Consider the following 26,612-nt stretch of genomic DNA (forward strand, 5'->3'; position numbering starts at 1 on the left):
TGGTTGCTCGCTCTGCTAGAGACCGTCTCTCTTCCTTGTGATCCTGTGGGAGCATTAGTGAGTGACTAAGGACTGAGATTTCAGGGTCCTATCCATAGGATCTGGAGCTAGGGAAACTGATTATAGCCGAGTTCCTTCCCCTGCTCCAATCTATCTGAAGTGGGCTGACTAGGATTATAGCTTCTCCCTCCCGTAAATGTACAAACAAAGAAATCACAGAATCAGCCAAGTAGTTTTATTTAAGGCAGAGGTGGGGAAAGGCTGTGCCCATACCCTTTTCCTCCTACCCCTCAGTCCTAGCCCAGGTCCAGAACCTGCTGGAAAGGCTGACAAGAGGCTAACAGGAGGGTGGCAAGGTTATGGACCCTGACCTCAAATCAGCTTCCTTTCAGCTGTATCCACACCCTGAGGATTTAGGGGCCTCTAGATCACACTTAAGGGAAACACAGCTTTTCTGGTTCTCAGAAGGGAAAGCTGGGGGCGGGTAGGGGGGGAGGGGGGAAGGTGCCCAGCATCTGCCCTTCCATGAAGACCCTGGAAATCTCTAGAAGAGAGCAGCCTTCACAAGGTAAGGGGAGGGCCGGCGAGGAATGACTGTCAAGGGTGGAAGGTCTTTGCAGTGCAGTCGGGCGGGCCCGGCTGTGCCCTCACACAGGGTACGGGTTGTCCAGGACTGCCACTCCAGCCGCCACACCGCCATCTGCATGCTCGATGGCTTTGGTTCGAAGCAGATGTCCCACGTGCTTGTTCATCACAAGTGTCTTTCCCTCCCTATAGAAACGGGGGCAGGAGACACACAACTCCATCACCTGGACTCAGCCCTCAAACCCAAGACCTTCCTTGGCCCCAGCTGAGCAGTACATGGGTGACTGACTACACCTGAGACAGTGCTCAGATTTCTGAATCAGATTTGGGTTTGCATCCTAGCATGGATATTATTAGCTCTGTCTTTGAAGCAAGTTACTCAGCCTTTCCAAATATCAATTTCCTCAATTTAAAACAGGGATAATACCTCTCACTTTTTAAGATCGTGACAAGGTTTAAAGAAAATCAGAAAAGCATTTAGCATGACGCCAGGCTCACATTTCATCTTCTGTAGCTCTAAGTTTCCTTCTCTAACTCTCTCTCAAGATGGCGGTAGGGGGTGGGGAGGAATTGGCAGGCAGAGATGCTGTAAGTGGAATGGTTGGAGGTGAAGATTATAGAGAGGGCAGGCTCTGGTGGGGATCATGGTAGGATCTGGCATTCTTCCTTGCTCTGTTCTTGGAGTGAGTATTTTGCAGGAAGTGATAATGAGGGACCAGAAACTGTTCTTACAAATTCTCCAGCTGTCTTCTTCCTGATTCTTTAGTGTTCAAGTCCAAGCCCAGGGGCCACTCAGCTTTTCAAAGCCACAGCATCCCAGGTGCCCTGGGACTGGACCTAAACTTTTCTTCCCTGGGGTCTCCTAGTCCAGGGTTATATTGTTAGCCATCTTGATATCACTTTCCTTTATAGTTGCAAAGCACTTGTCATCTGGACTTCATTTGATAGCCTTGTGAGGTAGGCAGATCTTAGGTCCTTGGCCTCATTTACTACATAAGGAAACATGTTGCTTGGCTCACCTGACATAGACCCCGAAGATGCCCAGCTCTGAAATGCATTGGATCACTCGGGCAGGGCTGCCGGGTCGTAGTAGACAATTCCTAAAAGGCTCGGGTTCGATCTTCTCCATGAGGATGTAGGAGGCTCTCTCCTCACTGTCCTTCAGCCGCTCCAGGGCTTGTACCATCTCCTCCCCGTATAGGTTGTTACCTGCAATTTCACTAACCAGTCACCCTGGACCCTCTGCCCACCTTCTCTACCCTGTACTCCCACTTCTAGGGCCATGTGGGCAAGTCAAGAGCATCAGTTCCTGACAGCAGCTCAGTGAACCCAGGGCAGGCTTGTTCTCCAAGGAGGAAAATGTCACCTTAACAGGAGAGCTCTTACAAAAGCAGACACACCTCCCACCATACCATCCTGCCCTGGTTCTCCTCTTACCTGACTATGGCTGTTCCTTCTCAGCCTCCCTGACTGGCTCCTGCCCCTCTTAAATGTTGGGGTTTCCAAGGAATCATTCCTCTACCCTTGATCTCTCCTCCCTGTACACACTCTTTTTCAGGGAGATCTCTTCCAAGGCTTCATCTATAGCCTATAACTTGTTAACTCCCAAATCTTTAGCTAAAGCTCCCTGCTCTAAACATCACAGATATCCCAGGGCTACCAAATCCAACTCAGCATGTCTGAACAGAGCTCATTACTTCTGCCTGGGTCTGCTCCTCCTGGGCCCTTCTACACCCAATCAAGTGAAAGGCATTCCCGAGTCACTGATGTCCTCCCTGTCCATTACCTGTCACTAACTCAGACATGGCTCTTCAGTCTGTACTCCACACCGTCACAAGCTCTGGTCCAGCCTTCTGCATTGCTCTTCTGGACAACTATACCTGCCTCCTCTATGGTCTCTCCACCACCAATGTCTCCCCACATTTCAGGATGTGCTCTACGATGGCTGAAACATGGATTCATCATGTGTCCCTCCCCTCCTTTAAACTTGCTAATGGCTTCCCACCACCCATAGGATAAAGCCCAATTTCCTATGTATATTCAACATCCTTTATAATCAGGTCCCAAGCCATCTTTTCCAAACCAAATCATTCCCTCTCCCACCTCCCACACTGCACTCCAGCCTCAGCAGTTAACTTATTAACCTCCAAACATACCACACTTCCATGGACCAGTGGAAGCCTATGCCTGAGGTTGCTCCTTCTGTATGGAATGCTCTTCCCCCTTTTCTACCTGTGATGCCTACCTAACCCTTAAGGCCAAGAAAAAAAAAATCATCTCTGGATCCATGAGGCAGATATGATCCCTGCCCTCAAAGAGTTCAAACCAGGCAGGAAGGTATCCAACCTCCTGATATGCCCCTTCCTGTGCCCCCACGGGCACCTCAGACTATACTTGCTCACACCCTCCAGTGCTGGTTAATCACATTCTGTGGTGCTTGGGTGTTTCTGTAGTGCAGAGGCCATCACGTTTGCCTCACACATTCTCTTGTGCTCCACAGCACGTGATCACAAGGTCTCCCATGACACTGTCCAAGGTGGGAAACCTGTGTCAGTTCCTCTCATGTCCCCTGGAGCCTGGAACTGTTTTCACAGCAAGTGCAGGTCAGCACTGGTGACCTCCTGCAAGCCCCTTCACAGGGGCTGCAGCCCCGCAAAGGGGGCACCACCTACCTCCACCCTCTCTTTGAGGCTTTAGCACAAAGCAGCTAGGAGCAGCAATGGCCTTGGTGATAGCCTGGTCCCCTTCTTCACCCTGGTAGGAGGCAAGAGAGTAGTCACTAGTCTAAGGCCAAGAGCACAGAGCCAAGGTCCTGCCGGTTGTGCAGAGCAGCATCAGAGGAAGAGCAGGAAGAGGAAGGGCCATAAAGCCCCTTAGGCTGGATGCTACTATCTGAACAAGACAACCCCAGTGAACCCCCCTCTATCAGGGAGTACTAGGTTTCTCTGGCAACAGTTCAGGAGCAGCCCGAGGCCTGAAAAGCAGGTACAGATACTCCTCAGTTCTTGCTGTCTACCTCAGCCCCATTCCCTGGTTAGCATCCCCATTTCCATCTTTGCTGAGGGAGCTTACAGTGGATTCCAGCCCCGCTTCCCAGGGTTCCAGGGGACCTCAGAGCATCACTGACTCAAGTCCAGCCCAGCGCCAGCTCCAGCCTCCCCAACACATTGGGCTCTGGGTCCCCAATACTGAGGAGGCCTGAGCTGGGAGAAGTGGGCTGTCCACGCACCAGGTCTAGTGAGTAGAGGCCAGCAAAGGTGGCACGGAGGCGGGCCACAGCCTCAGGCTGCCCTGGGAGAAAGGACTCCAGCACGCCCACTCTGCTCAGCTCCTGCTGCACCTTCTTGGTCCCGGCCAGCTGGGTGGCAATATCCGGGCACTTGACAGCACATGACCTCTCCAGGAGCAGGCGTGCTTCCCAGTTCTGCAGAGTGAAGAAACCAAATGGAATTCTACTTTGACTTTGGCTGACCTTTAATGACCATCTATCAGGTGCCAGGTATCCTCACAGGCATCACCTCCCACGGCCCTTGTAACACACTTGTGAGGCAGGTGTGGCCTCCTCCTAACATGCAGGGTTCTTGCCCTTGGGAAGCTCACAGCCTAGCACGATGACACGTGACTAAAAGGGAAAATGACAAAAGGTGAAAGGGTGAACAGAGGATGAGGAGGCTTGAAAGGGGAGGAGACACTTGTTGATGAGCTCAGCTTCCTGTTGTACTACAAATAAAATACAAACTGCTGTTCTTGTCCTGGAAGGGGATCCTGTAAGGATACATTTCTTATCTCCTTTTCAACTTCATTCCAGGCCATCCCTTCACCCCGCTTCCACCTTCCAGCCAGACAGGTCTGTCCGTTCTCAGACACAAATGTCATGTCTACCTCAGGGCCTGCATTTGCTGCATTTCCCTCCGCCTGGGATTCTTGTCATTTTGGCTTTTCTAATGGATGGTTGGATCCTTTTCATCCTTAAGTCTTGGCTCAAAGTCACCTTCTCAAACCACCCTATTTAATATGATTTCTCCATAATTCTCTATTGTTTCACCCTGTTGTTTCCCCCAGCTAGGAAAAAAAAAGAACAAAAACTTTTTCTACTTTTGTTTGCTTTCTGATGACCATCCCCCTGAGCACACTGTGAGCTCCACAGGAACTGGACTCTTGTCTGGCTCTCATTTCCTGTTGTATCCCCGGTGTTTAACACAACGCCTGAAGCTTTGCAGGTGCTCAGTAAATATATTGCTGTTTAACGAGGGGAAATCTGAGAGAACAGGGAGAGTGACATGTGAGACTCAACAGGGAAGAGGCACTCAGGTTAACAAAGTAATACGAGCAAAGGTCTGCAGGTGAATAATCGCAGGATGAGCAGTCTGGTGGGCCAGGAGTTCAGGGTGTGAGAGGCAGGGAAACATCAGAGGGCCATGCCCCACTCCCCCACTCTAGCCCCTCTTCTAGGGCACCAGAGAGACAGTCTGTCCTTGACTCCAGACCACAACAAACTGCCCACAGCAGGATCAGGGCCAAAGCCAAATGAGCAACACCACCACCCCATGCCACTCTCACCCCCACACGTGATGTCCCTCCTCTGATGTTCACCTGCAGCACCTCTGCCTGGTCTTCATCAATAACCGCAGACACTTAACAACTAAGCTAGTGTTCTGGGTAGAGCTAAAGGTACCCTGCATGTCGGAGATAAACCCAGGGAAGTACCCCATGTGGAAAGGAGGGAAAGCAAAACTCAGAGATGAGCAGGGGGCTTGCTCACCATCTGCTAGCAAGTCACTAAGCCTAGTGGATTTCTCTCCATGTCTAAACCTGGTCTGAGTTTCTCAGTTCCCTAAAAACGTTCTCCTTGCGCATTAATTTCCTTCCTGTTAACTCTAAATAAAGTTTTCTTTGGCCCTTTCCCTCAAGCCCCTTATCCTAGAATCTGGATCCATTTTTCCCAATAGACAGTTTCTCTCTTCTCTAGTCAGCAAGTTCTTACCACTAACCACTTTCTAGAGGAAAGGACCTTCTATAGAGCTGCCACCTCTGTGGAGCTGCTCCCTGTACAGGCTGGGCCTCAGAGAGGATCTTACACTCAAAGAATTATAGATCTGGAAGGACCTCCCTCAGTTTTCTAGTATAGTCCCCTCAGTTTACAGAAGCTGAGCCCAGAAAGATGCAGGATCCTGCCCATGGTCACCCAAAGGTGGAGTCAAACGCTCAGAATCCCCAGACTACTGCTCATGGTATTTTCTAACTTATTTTCTCCTTTACCTTCTCCCAACTGAAAGAAGGGCTTCCTATTAGCTTCTCCATGCTGTGGATCAGGGGCAGGAGGAAGAGACTGATATGCTAGGAAAGACACTGGACTGAGAGTCAGAAAGTCTGGGAGCTCCCTGCGGGACCTTAGATAAGCTCCTACAAATCTTAGTTTCTCCATCTATATGATGGGGATAATTATACACCTCATACGGTGTAAGGATTAAATGAAACAGTAGATGTGGAATGCAATTTTGAAACTACATGGTAAGATAGTAAGCTAAGGTGATATCATTAGTGTCCTTAGTATGAATGGACAGCAGATAAAAACTTTTGGATGCAGATAAAACAGAAAAAAGAGCTGGCAAGAAGGAACTGGTCAATGGTGCAGTGAAACTGGTTTGCATTGGCTAGTGAGAGCTGATTGGGCCCATCTCTTCCCAATTCTGTTCAGAGATGTTAAGTTGGGTAGCTTTGAAATTGGTCATGATGGGAGTAGTTACAACAGAAATCAGCAAATGCTATAAATAAGGGCGTGCCTCCACAGAGAGATTATGGTTACATATTTACCAGCATAACCCTAGAAACTAAGGTGAATGGCTGAAGCGTTGTGGATTCGGGAGGATTTAGATTCTGGCAGACCGTGTGTGTGTTTAGGGAGTGAGAAGTAGCAAAAAGCTTGTGGGAGGAGAGGAAGTTCCCCAAGGAAGAACTGAAGCCAGGGCCCAGAGAAAAACCCAGGTTGTTACGATCCTTGTGTGGGTCCCAGTGGTGGGTCCCAGGAGGCAGAGAGTGGGCTAATGGAAAGCACCAACCTGTAGGCTGTAATGGCCTGGCATGTAGCCATCCCGGAAGTAAACCACAGCAATCTCCTGGCCGTCCCTAGAAGACAGGATGGAGAAAGCTGCTGTTAAACGAAAACTGATGTGTTCAGTGGTTCAGTCTGCTTCAAGCTGCATCAAAACGCCTTTGACTTCTTTGAAAGTCAGCCCATGGGGGTGACCTGAACAGGGATTCATTGGAAGCATGAAGTAAACACCCACACCATCAGTGCTTCCACTAAAAACTGGAAGGGGAAATGCTCTCCAATAATTCCAGATCTAGAGTCATTCTAGGAAGGCTGCAGGGGAAAAAAAAAAAAAGAAGGTGACCAGAATCAAATTAGGTAAACTTTGAAAAAGTGGGCTCAAAATTACTGAGCAGCAGAATCATATTGCTAGCAAATCACACTTGTATTTACACTGCTTCAGTTCAGTTCAGTTCAGTTCAGTTGCTCAGTCGTGTCCGACTCTTTGCGACCCCATGAATCTCAGCACACCAGGCCTCCCTGTCCATCACCAACTCCCTGGAGTTCACTCAGACTCACGTCCATCAAGTCAGTGATGCCATCCAGCCATCTCATCCTCTGTCGTCCCCTTCTCCTCCTGCCCCCAATCCCTCCCAGCATCAGAGTCTTTTCCAATGAGTCACCTCTTCGCAGGAGGTGGCCAAAGTACTGGAGTTTCAGCTTTAGCATCATTCCTTCCAAAGAAATCCCAGGGCTGATCTCTTTCAGAATGGACTGGTTGGATCTCCTTGCAGTCCAAGGGACTCTCAAGAGTCTTCTCCAATACCACAGTTCAAAAGCATCAATTCTTTGGCGCTCAGCCTTCTTCACAGTCCAACTCTCACATCCATACATGACCACAGGAAAAACCATAGCCTTGACTAGATGAACCTTTGTTGGCAAAGTAATGTCTCTGCTTTAAAGTAGCTGAAACCAGGCTGAGGTTTTTTTAAATGGTAACGGGGTGAGGGTGGGCAGATGCAAAATACGAATCTAGTTAAGCCACAGACTGTATTTTGGAACTTCTTCCCCTTTTCTTTATTTGATATTGTTTGATATATCTGGAAAGTAAATTAATGACTTTGTTTTGTTAAGATAAAAGCACATTTCGAAAACAGTTAAGTGTGAATTCCCTGGCAGCCCTGTGGCTAGGACATGGTGTTCTCACTGACAAGGGCCTGGGGTTCGATCCCTGTTCAGGGAACTAAAATTATTCTAGCTGCATGGCATGGTCAAAAAAAAAAAAAGGAAGAAGAAAAAAGAAAAGAAAATAGTGGTATTGTGAAATGCCAGGAGGTTCTTAATTTTAAGAATCACAAATTTCCATGTCTAAATATGTGATATTAATACTAAAGTCACCTGGTGGACTTCTCTTGTGGTCTAGTGGTTAAGAATCTGCCTGCCAATGCAAGGAACAGGGTTTCAATCCCTGGTCCGGGAAGATCTTACACACACACCATAGAGCCCATGCTCCACCGTAAGAAAAGCCACTGCAGTGAGAAGCCTGAGCACAGCAATGAATAGCAGCCCCCACTCGCTGCAACTAGAGAAAGCCTGCGAACAGCAACAAAAGACCCAGCTTAGCTAACAATAAAATAAATATCAATCTTTAAAAAATTAAAAATATAAAGTCAAGTCACCTGGTGGTGGCCCATAAAGGGAAGCATGCGGCCTGGCTTAGAGCACAAATCCAGGCCCCTTGAAGTCTTGCCTGTGACCTCAGAGAAGCAACTCCCAGAACCAATCAAAGAATGAGCTGGCTACTCCTCTTCCTCCTTGACCACCAGCCCAATTGCCCAAGTCCGACTTGACTAGCCAAGAAGGGCAAGAAAACTTTGAGGAGCCCAGAGGCATATGAAAAACAAGGCTATCCAGAATGTCAATAGCTCTGATACAACCCTCCAGAAGCAGAACTAGGCTTCTCCAAAACTGCCTGGGATGGTGGGATATTTTCAGTATTTGCCCCAAAATTCAGAGAGAAGGAAGCAAGCCATCATATCTCCCAGAAGAAAGGGTCGTTAAGGGGAAGAGGGCGGCAGGATGAGTTTCCCAAATTAGCCCTCTACTGGATCCTTGGGAATGCTCCTTGGACACTTACATAAATAGTCTTCGGTCTTGGTCTAGAGACCCCTTTTCAGAGACATCTTCGAACCTTCGTCGGATTACATGGATATTCCTGAGAACGAAGGGCAAGGGTTAGAGAGACTGGCTGCTCTGTTCTGACTGGCTCTCTGCAACCCAGGGGCCACACACATGCAGGTCTCCCCTCCTTTACTTACCTGGCCAGTAGCTCATTCTCTATGGCACGCTGGTCAAATATGTTCCTTTCCTTCTCTTGAGCAATCAGTAGCACCTGAGCACTGGGGAAAGAACACGTGTGGCCCCAGGTGACCCCATCCCACCCCCCTCAGCACTGAGAATGAGAGCACAGCTTCCCTGAAACAGTAGACATTCTCTCATCTCAGGACGGCCTCAGGCACAGATACCTGAGGCTACAACACATTATTTCCTGAAAGTAGAAAACGTGAAACAAGGGAGATCTCTTTGCTCCTTCTCCAGTAGGCAGATGTAGTAATGTCAATGTTCTGTGCAAGTTAAAATTTAGACTTAAAACCATCTCAAAAACCCAAGAGGGCTTTTTCTTAGAATTTAACATAATGATTCTAAAATCTTCTGGAGGAGTAAAGAGGTAAGAGTTGTTGTTTAGTAGCTAAGCCGTGTCTGACTCTTTTGTGACCCCATGGGCTATAGCCCACCAGGCTCCTCTGTCCATGGAACTTCAGAAGAATATTTTGTAAGAGAATAATGGGGTTTGGGGCTTAATGACCCTATTATTAGACTGTGAAACATATAATAAAACAAGACCCTATTACTAGATTGTGAAACATAAAACAGTGTGTGGTTCTTGAATAAAACACTAGAATAGCTCAGCAGAATCCTATAGAAACTCTAAAGAGCAAATTATGAATAAGGCCTTGTTTCCCGGGGCCTCCCAACATTTCTGTGTTGCACGTGGGGCCATGTTTGGCCCCACAGTATTAACAGGATCATTGGGGCTTACCTGGTCTCTTCCTTTCTGCTTATCCACATGTTTCTTAAAAGAACAAGAGCTCAAGGACTCAGGAAAATGGTACTGCCAAAGAATTGTCTGTCTGATTACCAATCAAGCTATTTTCAGTTGTCAAAGACAGGTCCAGTTCCAGCCAGACTCTCTTAGGGCCAATGCTTAGCAGTACCAAACTCCATTTTTGCTGTGGCTGTACTGCTCTGTGCCCAAGGCTTCTTGCTAAGACTCTTGAAGAGTAGGCAGACTTGGCTTAGGATTCTAAATGTGGATTTCTGACCTACTGTACTTGGCCTCTGTCTGTCTGTCTCTGCTTCTCTCTCCCTCAGCTAAACCTCTTGGGCTACACTTTGCCTAACTCTTCTCCACTTAGCTAAAACACAGGTCCTGCTATGACCCCTCTCCTAGTCGGCCTGAAATCTCTTGACTTCAGACCTGATATTAAGCTGAGTCTTGGCTTTGAGTTGGGTGTCTGAGAGACAAGCTGGGTGCGTTCAGAAGCCATCTTGCCTGGAGAGAGTCCTAAGGGCCAATGACCTTGCTCTTAACTTTGTGGCCTGATCTGCTCTGCTCATGGGTGGGAATGTGGCACTTGGCCCAGGCTGGCCAACCTCCAAGAACAGGCGGAGGAGGGAAGCTGTAGGTTAAAATGGAACTGCATGCTCTGGTTAATGAAGTCAGCCTGCTCTGCTGCTGCTAAGTCACTTCAGTCGTGTCCGACTCTATGCGACCCCACAGACGGCAGCCCACCAGGCTCCCCCGTCCCTGGGATTCTCCAGGCAAGAACACTGGAGTGGGTTGCCATTTCCTTCTCCAGAAGTCAGCCTGCCCCCTGCCAAATAATGGGACTCAGACTCAAAAACATTCTACCTCTTCCTGCCTTTAGTTCTGATAGTCTGCTGGGAGCAGGACGGGGAGAGTGTTCAGCTAAGGAAGGCAAAGTGGCAGGAGCTTGTTGACTGGGAGTGGGCACCCTGACTCCCAGTCCTGCCAGGGACCTATGGTACACCCTTGGATAAGCCAGTTTCTTCCCTTGGGCCCTGATTTCCCCATTTATAGGTAAGAGGTTGCCAACATAGGTCGTAGTTGCCAACCTTTATATTAAGAATCATCTCTTCTTATCCCTACTCATTCTAACCACAGACATTGTATTTTGAAAGTGTTCGAATAAATGTCTAAATTGAAATCACAATTCATTTTCCAGGCTTAATTTTTTTAAATTCTTTTTAAAAAGTATGAGATATTATACATGTTTTAATGCCATTCTCCCCAGTCATCCCTCCCCACTCTCCCACAGAGTCCAAAAGGCTGTTCTATATATCAGTGTCTCTTTTGCTGTCTCATATACAGGGTTATCATTACCATCTTTCTAAATTCCATATATATGCGTTAGTATACTGTATTGGTGTTTATCTTTCTGGCTTACTTCACTCTGTATAATAGGCTCCAGTTTCATCCACCTCATTAGAACTGATTCAAATGTATTCTTTTTAATGGCTGAGTAATACTCCATTGTGTATATGTACCACAGCTTTCTTATCCATTCATCTGCTGATGGACATCTAGGTTGCTTCCATGTCCTGGCTATTATAAACAGTGCTGTGATGAACATTGGGGTACACGTGTATCTTTCAATTCTGGTTCCCTCAGTGTGTATGCCCATGCGGCTGCATGTTGATGTATGGCAAAACCAATATTGTAAAGTAAAAAAAAAGTAATAATATAAAAAATAAAATTAAATTAAAAAAAATAAAAAAATAAAAATTGAGTCAACTCAAAAAGAAATATTTTAATAAAGTAGTAAAGGTAAAAGCTAAAAAAAAAGTATGAGATAATTGACAAAAATTCATCTGCTCTACAAATGCTTGCACCTCAGTTTTTCAGTCTATCCTATGGGACCATTCCTCTTAGAAGGAGGTATAAGAATGGGAGTGGAGGATTCTAAATTCAAGCCCAATGACAGCAATAAGAAGTAAGAGCTGTTATTGGGGAGACAGACAGAAAAACCATGAAGATAATGAATAAGAGCTTAAAGCCTAATAGCTGGGTTATTAGCACAGGCAAACAGCCTCTCACACCTCTCGCTCTAAGCAGCAGCTTTGCCTTACATCAAGATGTAGTCAGTGACAGTCATAATGAATGACCTGGAGCCAACAAGAAAAGATTAAAGTATCATCAAAGATTAAATTATATCACCTCTTACTTAAGAAGACCAAAATTCCAGTAAAATAATTTTGACATGCCAAAGTGTAAGCTTCTATTTCAAGAAAAATTCCCTCATTTCCTAATGATGTCAGGCAAAGAAGTTACTGTATCCATGAGTGCTGAATCTAAAGCAAGATTCTGTTGCCACTTCTTTCCCTTACTTGGCTGAGCCGTAGAGCTCCCAGGCTTTGGCAATCCCCATGGCCAGTCCCTTGCTGGGATTATTGGAGAGGATCTTGGCAGCTTCTTTGGTCTTACCCAGGACACTGAGAACATGTCTGTTGAAAAAGAGATGTCTTAGCAATTAGATGGACCTTGAAGACTCTTCAGCTTGTGACTCATAGACATTTACTGGAAGATTACTTTGAGAATCAGCTGAGCACTAAGAAACATACTATCGTGATGCCCTCGGAGGATCCACCTCAGGCTGGAATGTGCTGGGCTGCCCTAAGCCTGGCAGCTGGTGTACACACCAGAGGAGCCCTGAGACTCTGTGTTTCCACTCCACACCAGCCTCCCAATGAACTGAAGCCCCTTTCCCTGAGCCCCACATGCTGTCTGGAATCCTGCTACAGACTGGAATCACAGAAACCTAGAGCATTACTACTGACTAGATGTGGATGCTACTAAAGTCCAGCCTTCAAAAGGGAAGCCCCTGTTCCCTCTCTGCCTTGGACTCTGACCTCCTTTCAGGTCTCTTTCTTACCTCAGGGCCCTCACAGATATTGTTCCTTCTGCCTGGAACAGTGACTTACACAAAGAGGGGGCAGGATGAGATGAATCACAAAGTCCCTCCTCTCTCTGACATACCAAGACCTAATTACAAGTGGAAACTGTGTTGTGAGGTGGAAACACATGACCCAAGGCCGAGGAGGGTACAGTCAGTCTTGGAGATCCTGCCCCCACCTGTGATTGTAGGCTCATCAGGCTGACACCTCACCTGTGTGCCCAGGACTGCCCAAGGGACTCACCGATGCACAGCTGGGGTCCGGGAGGCTAGGCCCCCAAAGCTGGCAGAGACGGTGTTGATTTCAATCTGTTTCAGGGCTGCGGAGCCATCCGGATTGCACTGGAACATGTAGTCTGAGCGATTCAAGCCCAGGAACACGGTCTAGGGGAAAAACTGAAGGCTTAGGACATTTGCCCAGGGGCTGACCCTGAGGGCCTAGCCACAGAGCTGAAAGGTACCGTGAATTGTACACAGAGATTAGAGGGGCCAGCTAACACTCCCACACCCAGTGGAATCATTCTTCTGGTCATCCCAGGATTTGGCTACTAATGTGTAAACTCCATGGGGACCGATGATGAGAGGCAGATTCCCATGAGCTCGGTGACTAGGCCAAATTTTTCTGGTAAAGAGAGAGAGAGAGAAATGGGAAGGGCAGGTCTCATCTCAGACCAGGGTGAATGGAGAATGGTTACCTGGGCAATGCCTTCTTTTAAGACTTGCTTGTGGATGTCAAAGAGACGAGCAGTAAAGCTGTCTCTTTTGATGGTGCTGGAAGAGGAAGCAGGGTATTTTCTAGGCTACATGGGACATTAAAGGCCAAGGATTTCCACTATTTCCTGAATCCTCTCTAGGTCTACTGGCCCAAATTTGAATACCCACACCAACCCCATAGAGAACAGTAGTTTAGAACCCAGCTCTAGAGCCAGATGACCTGGGTTCAAATCCCAGCTCTCCCACTCACTACTAGGCAACCTCAGACAGTCGCTTCACCTCTATGTTTCAGTTTGGTCATCTGAAAAAGGAAGAGAAATATAAATTTATAACATAGCGCTGTTGTGGTTTAGTCGCTAAGTCATATCCGACTTTTATGACCCCATGGACTGTAGCCCTCCAGGGTCCTCTGTCCATGGGATTCTCCAGGTAAGAATACTGGACTGGGTTGCCATTTCCTTCTCTAGGAAATCTTCCACCCCAGGGATCGAACTCACATCTCCTGTATTGGCAGGTGGATTCTTTACCACTGGCCTACCTGGGAAGCTTAACATAGAGTTGTAGTGAAGAGTAAATGAGATATTACATGCATAGAACTGAACATAGAGTGTGGCCCCAAGAATTCTCAACTAGCACACACCATGACCATTATGTAGTTGGTAAGCTTTCTAGGTGACCTAACATTAACTCTCTATAGCTTCCCCTATATTCTGATATCTCCCAGGACAAGTCCTATCCGCCTCTTGCTTGGCAGCCTTAGATTAGAAAATAGCAGTTATGCCTGGTGCCTCAAAAGATTTTTCTGACTCTAGCTAAATATCCTCATTTTTTCTTCAATGAGTCCTCAAAGGAAGCCTTCCATATCTGGGTCAGATACCCTGATATGCACTCGCATAGCACTGTGGACCTCTCCTGCATAGTGCTACCTACAGTTATAATGTTCCATTTTATTTGTGTGATGGTTAGCGTTGTCTCTCCTGTTTGACATGTCTGTGTTGGCTCATGCTCATGGACAAGTGTGCTGCTGTGACATGGTACATGACGTAGAACCCATCAGTATGGTTTTCTGGAGCCTTAGGAAGAGACACCCACAGGTAAGTAACTTGTTGCCTCTCGAGATTCAGGCATGAATTTCTGCGTATCTGCTCAAGCCTGACTCTCAGGCTCACCTTGCTATAGGGTACCCACTGAGCCCATGGAGCTCAGGCCTGCCCTGAAGTTCCTCTGGTCCCCATCAGCTCTCTCAGGGGGTCTCCCAGCCCCTGGTAAGGAGGAGAGACACCAGCTGGGCTTCTGCCTCTAGCAAAATTGAGACACGTTTACCCTTTTTTGAAGAGATGCTCCCCTTCAACTCCAGGGCCTAGGCTGCTATTCCAGCTGTGATCCTGGTCTTTTCTCCCTTATAAGCTAGGGTTTGTGTGTATTTTGGAGGAGAAGGTAATAACAAAGGCAGGGGTTGCAGAGTTGGGCTACAGGGAAAGTCTCACATGTAACTGCAGCTTCAGGGTAAAGGTCAAAAATCAGGCTGCTCATATTTCTCCACAATCCAGAGTCACACGTACAAAATCTGGGCCTATCCTGAGAAAGACCCGAGGAAAATGTACTGGAGAAGTTTGTACACTCATGATTCAGTGGATTTTCAGCTCCAAGTTAATGGTTTCCAGGGGCTTCCCTGGTAAAGCTCAGCTGGTAAAGAATCTGCCTGCAATGCAGAAGACCCCGGTTCGATCCCTGGGTTGGGAAGATCCCCTGGAGAAGGGAAAGGCTACCTACTCCAGTATTCTGGCCTGGAGAATTCCATGGACTATTCCATGGGGTTGCCAGGAGTTGGACACGACTGAGCGACTTTGATTTCACTTCACTTTAATGGTTTCTAAACTTCTTACCTTTATGAACCCTTTTCCTATTCACCATCACACCAAAATGCACATTTTTAAAAGATTTTGTGTTTAACAAAATAAAGTTTTTTGATAAATTAATCAGACATGCAATTATATTTATGTGCGTGTATATATGTGTATTCTCTATCTACACACATACACATATAATTCTAATTTCATTCTAAAATAAATGTCCATTGCCCCAGGGCCTCAAGGGAAAAAAGAAGTTAAGGGAGAAGAGCAAAGAGGGGTGGATGGAATGAGCCATTTCAGGGGTTCTGTATCCTCATGAACTGAGCATGGCCCAGTTTGCACCCCATCTCATCCAGAATGAGAGGCCTGAGGTGACAAGAAACAGCCACTACTTAAGTTGAGTAAAAAAATCTGACTTTAAACCCAATAACTCCTCCTGCCCTCTATTTTCTCTAAAACTAGGCTGCATGCATGCGTGCTAAGTTGCATCTGACTCTGCGACCTATGGACCGCAGCCCGCCAGGCTCCTCTGTCCATGGGATTCTCCAGGCAAGAATACTGGAGTGGGTTGCCATGCCCTCCTCCAGGAGATCTTCCCAACCCAGGGATCAAACTCGAGTCTGTTATGTCTACCTGCATTGGCAGGCAGGATCTTTACCACTAGTGCCACCTGGAGAGCCCTGACCTTCTCTAATTCCAAATGGAAATTTCAGTCTTCAAAGCAGGGGGCAGGTCACAGGTCAGAGACTCACAGAATGTCAGCATTGTTATGGATCTTAGATTTAGGCCAACCTCCCTTATAGCTCAGTTGGTAAACAATCTGCCTGCAACACAGGAGACCCCGGTTCAATTCCTGGGTCGGGAAGATCTGCTGGAGAAGGGATAGGCTATCCACTCCAGTATTCTGGCCTAGAGAATTCCATGGACTATACAATCAATGGGGTCACAAAGAGTCAGAAATGGTTAAGCAACTTTCACTTCCCCATTTTACAGATGAAGAAATTGAGGCCCAGAGAAAGAAAGGGACTTGTTTGAGACCATATAAGCAAGTGGTAGAGCCAGGGTTAGAAGCCAGCTCTCCTGACTTCTATTCCATTAATTTTTCTATCTCTTGGGGAGTACCTGTCCCTCACCACAAAGTCACTTGCCCAGGTCATACCTCATGAGTACCAGTCTTCCAGTCCCTTAGCTCTAGCATCTCCTGCCCACCCCACCCCCTCTCTCCCCCCCTCCCCTCCGTACCTGGAGAGAGTCTGCTCCAGAAAGACAGCATTTTGGCTGACCGCATCCACCAGGAGGTTGAAGTCCGCCTGCACAGCATAGGCCTGCTCCAGCAGGGCACTTGGGACCGGTGAAGGGAAGAGTGTGAATGGAGCATAGCTCACCACCTGATCAAGGAGAGAGAGTGGGCATGGGTAGAACGCCTGTGAATGTGTTGTCTTCCTGCAAACACAACCCCATGGAAAGTGTGCCCCATATTACTGAAAACACACAAACTACAGAACACTGGTTACCTCTGAGAAGGGAGGGAGAACAGGATGAGGAGTGGGAAGTAAGAGAACTTCTAGACTTTGTTTTTGACCAGTCACTTCTGATTTTTTTTAATGTAAACAGATAAAAAATTACAAAGTCTAGACAAATAAGCCAAAAAATTATTGAGCATTGACTGTATGCTCAGTACTGTTTTAAATACTTTACATGGATTCACCATCTAACCTTTTGAGAAAGATACTATTATTATCTATACCTACTAAACAGATAAGGGAACTAAGTCTCAGAGAGGTTAAGTAACATGACCAAAATTATACAAGGTTATTAAGTGAAACTGGGATGTGAACCATGATGATTATAAACAACCACCACACCCACACCCACACCCACACCCACACACTTCTCCTGGTGGGTTCACATCCGAGACAGTCCCCTTGCCTTCTGGTTGAGGGAGAGAGAGAGTCCCACAGGTACCACTGTAGCAGAAGTGGACTCTGGCCCCCAGAGGAGAAGCCAGGGATGGTTTCCCCCCACTGTTGGAGATGGTGACCCAGGTTGCCAGGCCTGGAATTCATTCAGCTGCATTTTGAGTTCTCTGGACTTTGGCAGAGTCAGGAAACCCAAATACCACCTAGAATACTATTTTTAGAAGGGGATAATACATTCTGAGATTTCCAACAACAAATGAATTATAACTTGGGAAAGAGAAGATGACTTTGTGACTTATATTATGACTTTGTGCTTATATTATATTATGAAGCATTACTGAGTCTAACCTATGAGTTAGTATCAGTTTGTCATTATGGTAGTATAAGTTAACAGTGTTTGAAGTTGCCATTTATAAATTTATTTTAAAAGTATTATTTTGAATAGATAATACAAACACATAATATAAATTCAAAAGACATAATGAAAAGCATGTCTCACTCTCACCCTGTTCCCAATGACCCAGTTCTCCTCCCCGTGGTATACTCATGCATTCATGATCATGCCTGCATGCTCAGTCATGTCTGATTCTTTGCCACCCCATGAAAAATGATATACTAATGCACCCCACTCCAGTACTCTTGCCTGGAAAATCCCATGGATGGAGGAGCCTGGTGCTGCAGTCCACAGAGTCAGACACGACTGAGCGACTTCACTTTCACTTTTCACTTTCATGCATTGGAGAAGGAAATGGCAACCCACTCCAGTGTTCTTGCCTGGAGAATCCCAAGGACAGGGGAGCCTGGTGACCTGCCATCTATGGGGTCGCACAGAGTCGGACACGACTGACGTGACTTAGCAACAGCAGCAGCAGTGTCTCACATACCCTTCTAGACTAATGTGTATGTATACATACATATTTTCTCTTTTTTTAACACATGCAAAAGCATATAATATGTACTTTGTTGTGTCCTTTGCTTTTAAATATTTAGAGACATTTCCAAATACATTCAAATAGAACACTTTCACTATTTTCAGTGGCTGTATAGTATTCAATTCTTTGTATAAACCATAATTTATTGAATCTAGCCTTCTAGTATGAACATCAAAGTGGTTTCCTTCTCTTCCCCTCCATTACAAATAGATGCTTCAATAAACATCCAGGAATATACATTCTAGAAACACTAATGAAGGAAATAGAAGATGATTCAAAGAAATGGAAAGATATCCCGTCCTCTTAGATTGGAAGAATTAATATTGTTAAAATGGCCATACTGTCCAAAGCAACCTATAGATTTAATGTAATTCCTATCAAAACAACCATGATATTTTTCACAGAACTAGAACTAATAATCCTAAAATTTATATGGAACCATAAAAGACCCTGAATTGCAAAGCAACCCTGAAAATAAAAGAACAAAGTTAGAGGCATAATTCTCTCAGACTTCAGACTATACTACAAAGCTAGAGTAATCAAAACAGTGTGGTGCTGGCAGACAGACAGACATATAGATCAATGGAGCAGAAACACAGAGCCCAGAAGTAAACCCATGCACCTACAATCAGTTAATCTAACAGACATATAGATCAATGGGACAGAAACAGAGAGCCCATAAGTAAACCCACGTGCCTACGACCAGTTAATCTAACAGACATATAGATCAATGGGACAGAAACAGAGAGCCCATAAGTAAACCCACGCGCCTACGACCAGTTAATCTAACAGACATATAGATCAATGGGACAGAAACAGAGAGCCCATAAGTAAACCCACGCGCCTACGACCAGTTAATCTAACAGACATATAGATCAATGGGACAGAAACAGAGAGCCCAGAAGTAAACCCATGGGCCTACGACCAGTTAATCTACAACAAAGGAAATAGGAACACACAGTGGGTAAAGATGGTGTCTACAGAAAACGGTACTGGGAAAGCTGGATAGCCAAATGTAAAACAATGAGATTAGACCATTCCCTCAGACCATATTCAAAAATAAACTCAAAATGGTTTAAAGACCTAAATATAAGCCCTGAAACCATCAAATTCCTAGAAGAGGACTTCCCAGGTGGTGCAGTAGGTAAGAATCTGCCTGCCAACGCAGAGGACATGGGTTTGATCCTCAGTCCAGGAAGAGTCCACATGCTGCGGAGCAACTAAGCCTGTGTGCCAAACGGCTGAAATCTGTGTGCTCTAGGGCCTGCAACAAAGAGTCGCCCCCACTCTCTGAAACTACGGAAAACTGTTGTGAACCAATGAAGACCCAGCCCAGCCATAAATAAATAAAATTATTTTTTAAAAAGACAAAAAAAACTCCTAGAAGGGAACATAGGTGGAACACTTTTGACATAAGACAAAATGAAAAGACAACCTACACAAAAGGAGAAAATATTTGTAAATGATATGACTGACAAGGGGTTAATATCTAAAATTTACAAACAGCTCATACAGCTAAATATCAAAAACCAAACAACCAATCAAAAAATGGGCAGAAGACCTGAATAGACATTTCTCCAAAGAAGACATACAGATGGCTAACAAGTACATGAAAAGATGCTCAAGATCGCTAATGAGAGAAATGCAAATCAAAACTACAATGAGATATCACTTCACACCTGTCAGAAAGACTAAAAAAGTAACAAATTTTGGAGAGGATGTGGAGAAAAAGGAACCCTCAAACACTGTTGGTGGGAATGTAAATTGTTTCAGCCAAATATGAAAAGCTAAAAATAGAACTACTGTATGATCGAGCAGTTCTACTCCTCGATGGCTATATATATCTGATGGGAATGAAAACACTAATTCAAAGAGAATTATAATCCTAAAGCCAGAGGCAGAACGTTTACAGTATCAGTCTGCCTTAGGTGACAGTCATTCTCATTCACTTGGGCCTCAAACCAGTTATTAAGTTTGGACTCTCCACCAGGCCCTTAACTAGGTTCTGGGCACACAGAGACAAAAAGAGATGTGGCTTGGCAAAAAAAAAAAAAAAAAAAAGATGGTGGCAACTTTTTAGCCACTAATGGGGATAATTATAAGGTATGTGTTAAGTCACAGAAGAGTTTGTCTAACACACTTCTTTGTGTAAACAAATGGGAAAAAGGAATATATACATATTTTCTTGTTAAGAGTAAGGTAATAAAGAATAAACAAGAATGCTGAAACACAGGTTGCCTTTAGAGCAGGAGAACTGGGTGGTTAGGGAATGTGGAAGGGAGGACTGAACTGTAAACTCTTGCACCTTTTGAGTTTCAAACCATGAAAATGTCTTGCTGCTGTGCTAAGTTGCTTCAGTCGTGTCCGACTCTGTGCGACCCCATAGACGGCAGCCCACCAGGCTTCCCTGTGCCTGGGATTCTCCAGGCAAGAACACTGGACTGGGTTGCCATTTCCTTCTCCAATGCATGAAAGTAAAAAGTGAAAGTGAAGTCGCTCAGTCGTGTCTGACTCTTAGCGACCCCATAGACTGCAGCCTACCAGTCTCCTCCGTCCACGGATTTTCCAGGTAAGAGTACTGGAATGGGGTGCCATTTTCTTCTCCGAAAATGTCTTACCAGGTCACAAAACAAATTCTTTTTAAAGGGATGAGATTTTTTTTGTTTGTTTGTTTTAAGATGTGGTTTAGAATAAGCAGTTCTACTTTTATGTATCAACCCTAGAGAAACATTCATACAGGTGCCCAAACAGGCATGCATGTAATTGTTCCCTGTAGGGCTTTATGGAATCATAAAACATGAGAAATCACCAAAATAGCCATCCATAAAGTTAAACTGTGATCCATTCACACTTGGAATGCTATGCATCAGAATGAAGGCAGTTGGAAAGAGTTCTAAGGCAGATTGCTAAATGAAAAACAAACATATACCTCATAGAATAATATACGTGATCCAGCTTGTTTCTTAAAAACTATATATAGTTGACCCGTGAACAACAATGGGTTTGAATTGCACAAGTCCACTGATACATAATTTTTTTCCACAGTAAATATTACAGTACTACATGATCTAAGGTTGGTTGAATCTGTGAATGCTGAACCTCTGATACAGAGGAACCATGTATATGGAGGGCCGACTGTAAGTTACACGCATATCTTCAACTGTGCAGAGGGCAGACACCTCTAATCCTCTAATCCAATGGTCAACTGCATTTATTTATATATGTGCATGCTAAGTCTCCTTAGTTGTGTCCAACTCTTTGTGACACTATTGACTGTCCACGGGATTCTCCAGGCAGGAATACTAGAGGGGCTTGCCATGCTCTCCTCCAGGGGATATACCCGATCCAGGGATCGAACCTGCATCTTCTGTGTCTCCAGGATTGGCAGGCGGGTTCTTTACCACTAGTGCCACCTGGGAAGCCCTTCTTTATATACTTATATATGTATATAAATGCACAGAGGAAAACCTGGAAGGATATACCACAAACCAATTACAGGGAAGGTAGTATGACTAGGGGATCTTAAAAAATAAGTTTACTGGACAAGGTGCTTCATGTGAATTACCTTCTAATTCTCTTACCAACTCCATAAGGTAGGCCCCATTATTATCTCTTTTTTATATTTGAAGAAACTGTAGCTGAGAGAGGCTAAGTAACTTGCCTAAGTCACAGTTTAAGCTCTTTAGACTTAAAGTTGATTACTCAGCTTAAAGCATGATGCTTTTTAATATTACAGAGATAAATTTAGAGATAAATTTTATAGCTGCTGCTGCTAAGTCGCTTCAGTCGTGTCCGACTCTGTGCGACCCCATAGACGGCAGCCCACCAGGCTCTGCCGTCCCCGGGATTCTCCAGGCAAGAACACCGGAGTAGGTTGCCATTGCCTTCTCCACTGTGTGAAAGTGAAAAGTGAAAGTGAAGTCGCTTAGTCGCGTCCGACTCGTAGCAACCCCATGGACTGCAGCCCACCAGGCTCCTCCATCCATGGGATTTTCCAGGCAAGAGTACTGGAGTGGCTTGCAATTGCCTTCTCTGAAATTTTATAGAGATAGAGATAAATTTAAGAGATAAAATTAAGATAAATTAAGATAAGACCAGGGCTTCCCTGGTGGCTCAGAGGTTAAAGCGTCTGCCTGGAATGTGGGAGACCGGAGTTCGATCCCTGGGTCAGGAAGATCCCCTGGAGAAGGGAATGGCAACCCACTCCAGTACGCTTGCCTGGAGAATCCCATGGAGGGAGGAGCCTGGTAGGCTACAGTCCACGGGGTGGCAAAGAGTCGGACACGACTGAGCAACTTCACTTCACTTCACTTCAAGATAAGATAAATTTATCTCTTATAGAGATAAATTGAAGCTACTGGAAAAAAAAAAAAATAAAGCAAAAGAGAAGTGGGCTTTAAGTCCAAAGGAACTGCCTCCAGCCTAGCAGGGGCCTTGTAGGATCTAAGCTGTGTGGTCAGTGCTGAGAAGAGGGGTCAGAGGCTTACATGAGAGGAGCTGGGTGCCTGTGAGGTCCTCAGCAACACACCCTCAGCCAGAGCCCGGTCCACAGCCTGCCTTGCTAGCTCCTCCAGCTGCTGTTCATCCTGCAAGAGGCTCCCCCAGCCGGTGGCCATCCCAACCTACAACAGAAGGAGAGAGGAGGGCTTAGTGACAGATGGCCTGGGGCCCAGCAACTGGCAGTGTGGTACAGGGAAGAGAACATTGGCTGGCAGCTCTGAACAACTTCCATGAGTGCAAAATGGAAAGTCTGACAAAGCATTTCCATTGACAGTCTCTCTTTTGAGTCCTAATACAATGACAGCATTATTCTCCCAGTAAGGAAGTGGAGGCTCAGAGAGATGAAGTGACTTGCTCAAGATAATGACTAGCAAGACCTGGACTTGAACCCAGGTCTCTGAACTCCCAGCCCAATGCTTTTCATTGGAGAGAGAGGCGCTAATGTCATATATGAATGGGACAAGTTCTTTCTCTTCCCAGAACTGCAGGTTCTCTACCTGTGAAATAAGGGGTCTGAACTAGGCCATAGTTTCCAAACCGGCTGAATACTCTACAGAGTTTGGAAAAGAATACACATCCTAGGCCCTGCTAGAGATTCTGATTCAAGAGGTCTAAGCGGAGGGAAGAGCTGAACCTCTCTTTTTAAAATAAATATTCCTGGAATGGGAACCACTGCAACATATTGTTAATTCCCCTTCTAGCTTCAACAACCCACGTAGGCAGGTTTCAAATAAATTATGCAAGAGTGGGGGAAAGGAGTCCTCTGCGGAATACTATTAAATGCAAATAAAGTGAACCCCTCCCTCATACTAACCAGAGGCAAAACCACTAGCAGGAAATGATGACATTCCTTGTATGGACATCTATCATCGCAGAACCAAACACAGAAAACATTTCTGAGAAGTCATATTAGCAGGATAGGAATAACTGAAACCCAAGTTCCCAGTGTAATAGGAGTCCCACTGGCTGCCACAGACACATCGGGTGAACCAACTCACACTTTGACACTCACTGACTTTGCAGCAGGCCCAGGAGTTTAAGAAGATCGGAAAGAAAAATTGTGGACAGAACACAGCTGCTCAGCTCAGTGGTCACAGGAAGAGAGCTGGAGAATGACCTCCATCATATTTGGCTCCATCCCCCACTCCCCATGACAGAACTGGTGTTAAACCAATCATGAAAGTCTGTGGGCCTCAGCACAATGCATTGAAAGAATGAGCATGTGATTTCAAAAGGGTCCTCTCAGGTGAGACACAGATAAGGGCAGTCATAGGAGAGAACGAAACTCTGGGGTCAGTCAGATGGGTTTGAAGCCATAATAATTCCTTCTTTTATAAATAAGGACAGTGTGTCGATTAAATGAAAAAAAAACCTGTGTGCAGTGCCTTAGCAGTGTTCGGAGTTTTATATGTGGGAGCTTCTTTTCTGGCTGTACCCATTTTACAGTGAGAATACTTGTCAGAGGTAACGCAGCAGCCTTGTGGCGAAGCCAAGACTAGCACCTGTGACTCTGACTTTAGAGCAATGGAACCCTCCAGTAGCCCCCATTTCTTCACAGCTCTGGGATTCCAATCTCTGCCTGCTGTTGGCCTTTTGTTTAGCTGGTAAACACTGACTGGCATTTAATGCCAGGACCCGGACTCAGGATGCAAAGAAAGATAAGACAAAAATAATTACTATGAAAAGTACTGACCGGGCCCTTTCTCATTCTACAGTCTCAACCCTTCTTGTGGCTTTGTTTTGTTGATGACATCAAATCTGTAACTTCACTATAGTGCTTTTCCTGACCTTCAAAGGAGAATATCCAACTGCTTACTGACAGTCTCCATAGAACCAGAATAGAATGTATTGTCTGCCATAAATCTGCTCCCCCTCTTGATGAACCCCACCCAGGCACCCAAAGTGAAAGTCGCTCAGTCGCATTGGACTCTTTGCGACCCCATGGACTATACAGTCCATGGAATTCTCAGGCCAGAGAAATGGAGTGGGTAGTCTTTCCCCAGGCACCCAAGCCTTGTATATACTTCTTGCCTACACCCTTTCTGCCCCAATCCTGTGGATTCTAAGTATATTGTACTCCTTGATTTCTTTCCACTGTTAGCAACCTAATTCCAAAGACCGCCATCTCTCCCCTAAGCACTGAACAGGTTCGGAGTGATGTATCTTCAGGACACACCAGCTTCTCTCCCGCTTCCAGGCCTTGGCATTTGTTTCTTTGGGACAATCCCCACCCCTCCCGACCAGCGTTCACGACTTAAGTTTCAGAAGCTGTCCCTATTCCCCGCCCGGGGCTTCCTTCTACAGCTCATTAATTTTCCCAGTACAGTAAGGAATAGGGGTCTTGATCACTTTTGTAGCTCCAGCCCCTACTACTGAATTCGATGGGTGTTAAATGAATGAATGGTGAATGAATGAGAAGCTGGAGCCCGATCACCGAAAGCTTTAACACGCCCGCAAGAAAACCCGGTCAGACTTTAAGCCAAGGGCCAGGTCAATACTTGCGGGAAGCCGGGGCCAACAACACGGTCTCTTGCCCAGGCTTGCTCTACCTCCTGGGCCCGCTTGCTCTTAGTCGGGGCAAAGTAGTTCTAAACCCCCAACAACTCCGGCTCTAGTCTCACCGGCATCGAGTCCCCGACACCAGCCCGATCTGGAGTCAGATCTGGGGAATCTGGAATCAAGAAGCACCAGCCCCTCCCCCTCACTGGACAGCAGTTTCCAGGTCCCTGCCATGGGTGTGAGCGGCAACATCTCCCGGCCACCGGGGTTCCGATCGCTGACCAGACCCCTCCCGCCTGTCCTCCTCCCGAAGAAACGTGACCCTTTCGGGCCGCCGTTGCTGTGCCCCAACCTACTCTTCCGTCGTCCAGCCGCGTTCCTTACTCTGGCCTCCGACGCCTTTTCCCGAGCTTCAGGGGGCGGGGCCTCGAGGAGACCCAACGCGCTTGCGCGGACCGACCTGGCAGGGCTTAAAGAGCAGGGCGGGGAACGAGGCTAGTGCTTGCGGAGCTGGACGGCGTCTGGGAGGGGACAGTCCGTGGCTGGACCCAGGGGGATGGGACCTTGGGAAGGACGGAGTGCAGAGCACGGAGGGCGTCAGAGCTGACGATGTCCGATGCAAGATGGGGGAACCCGGTAGCCAAAATGGGACAGTCACTACCTAGGGGACACACAGTTGATTGTGGTAGGTGTGGTCATAGAGACCAGAGAGAGACAGAGACCCGCACAGGGTCCCCAGAGCATGTTGAAGGCTGAGCCAGTGTTGGAACCCAGGCTTCTGTTTTCTACTTAACTGGGTCCCAGAAAACAAGACCCGATTTCTCCAGCCATAGGGCAGCTTCAGGAAAAGCCTTAATGGCAGAAGCAAAGTAGTTTCTCATTTTTCCTGTAGTTTTAAAGTTAGGAACTTTGAGGGTGATCCAGTGCTTCACAAAATGTCCGATATCACTTACACCAGAATCTTCTGCAGTTTTGTTTTTTTTTTTTAATGCAGATTTTTGATCCCTATCCTTCCTCACCCCTTGGCAGCGCCCCAGTTCCTTTAACTGTTCCTTCTGGGTTGTGATAGGTTCGTCTCAGTCTGAAGCACCTGATATGAAATTTAATTAAACTGAATTTATCCATCTAGGCTCTGGAGACGGAGAAGGCAATGGCACCGCACTCTAGTACTCTTGCCTGGAAAATCCCATGGACCGAGGAGCCTGGTAGGCTGCAGTCCGTGGGGTCGCTAAGAGTCGGACATGACTGAACAACTTCACTTTCACTTTCATGCATTGGAGAAGGAAATGGCAACCCTCTCCAGTGTTCTTGCCTGGAGAATCCCAGGGATAGTGGAGCCTGATGGGCTGCCGTCTCTGGGGTCGCACAGAGTCGGAAACGACTGAAGCAACTTAGCAGCAGCAGCAGCAGGCTCTGGAGAATTAACCATGAGAAAGACAGAGCCCCTCTTTTTACATCTGATTATTAAAGGTAGATAGGTAAACTCTTTTTTCTGGGGAAGTAGGGAAGCCTTCCAGGGTCTTGAAGGATGGGTAGGAATATGT

General features: G+C 46.3%; 1 protein-coding gene across 3 annotated transcripts; it reads right to left on the reverse strand.

Moving 5' to 3' along the window:
- Positions 1-213: 213 nt before the first annotated feature.
- Positions 214-25,500, reverse strand: GSS (glutathione synthetase). 3 transcript variants are annotated; one of them, XM_005214728.5, is made up of 13 exons: positions 25,453-25,482; positions 22,557-22,691; positions 16,461-16,606; positions 13,347-13,422; positions 12,896-13,035; positions 12,086-12,202; positions 8,935-9,015; positions 8,754-8,831; positions 6,645-6,711; positions 3,815-4,009; positions 3,258-3,339; positions 1,605-1,794; positions 214-771 (listed from the first exon to the last, which is right to left on the reverse strand). In XM_005214728.5, the coding sequence occupies exons 2-13, from the start codon at positions 22,683-22,685 to the stop codon at positions 648-650; spliced, it is 1,425 nt and encodes a 474-aa protein (XP_005214785.1). In that variant the 5' UTR covers positions 22,686-22,691; positions 25,453-25,482; the 3' UTR covers positions 214-647.
- Positions 25,501-26,612: the final 1,112 nt, after the last annotated feature.

Source organism: Bos taurus, chromosome 13, assembly GCF_002263795.3.
Source record: "Bos taurus isolate L1 Dominette 01449 registration number 42190680 breed Hereford chromosome 13, ARS-UCD2.0, whole genome shotgun sequence".
In the NCBI taxonomy this organism is placed as follows: domain Eukaryota; kingdom Metazoa; phylum Chordata; class Mammalia; order Artiodactyla; family Bovidae; genus Bos; species Bos taurus.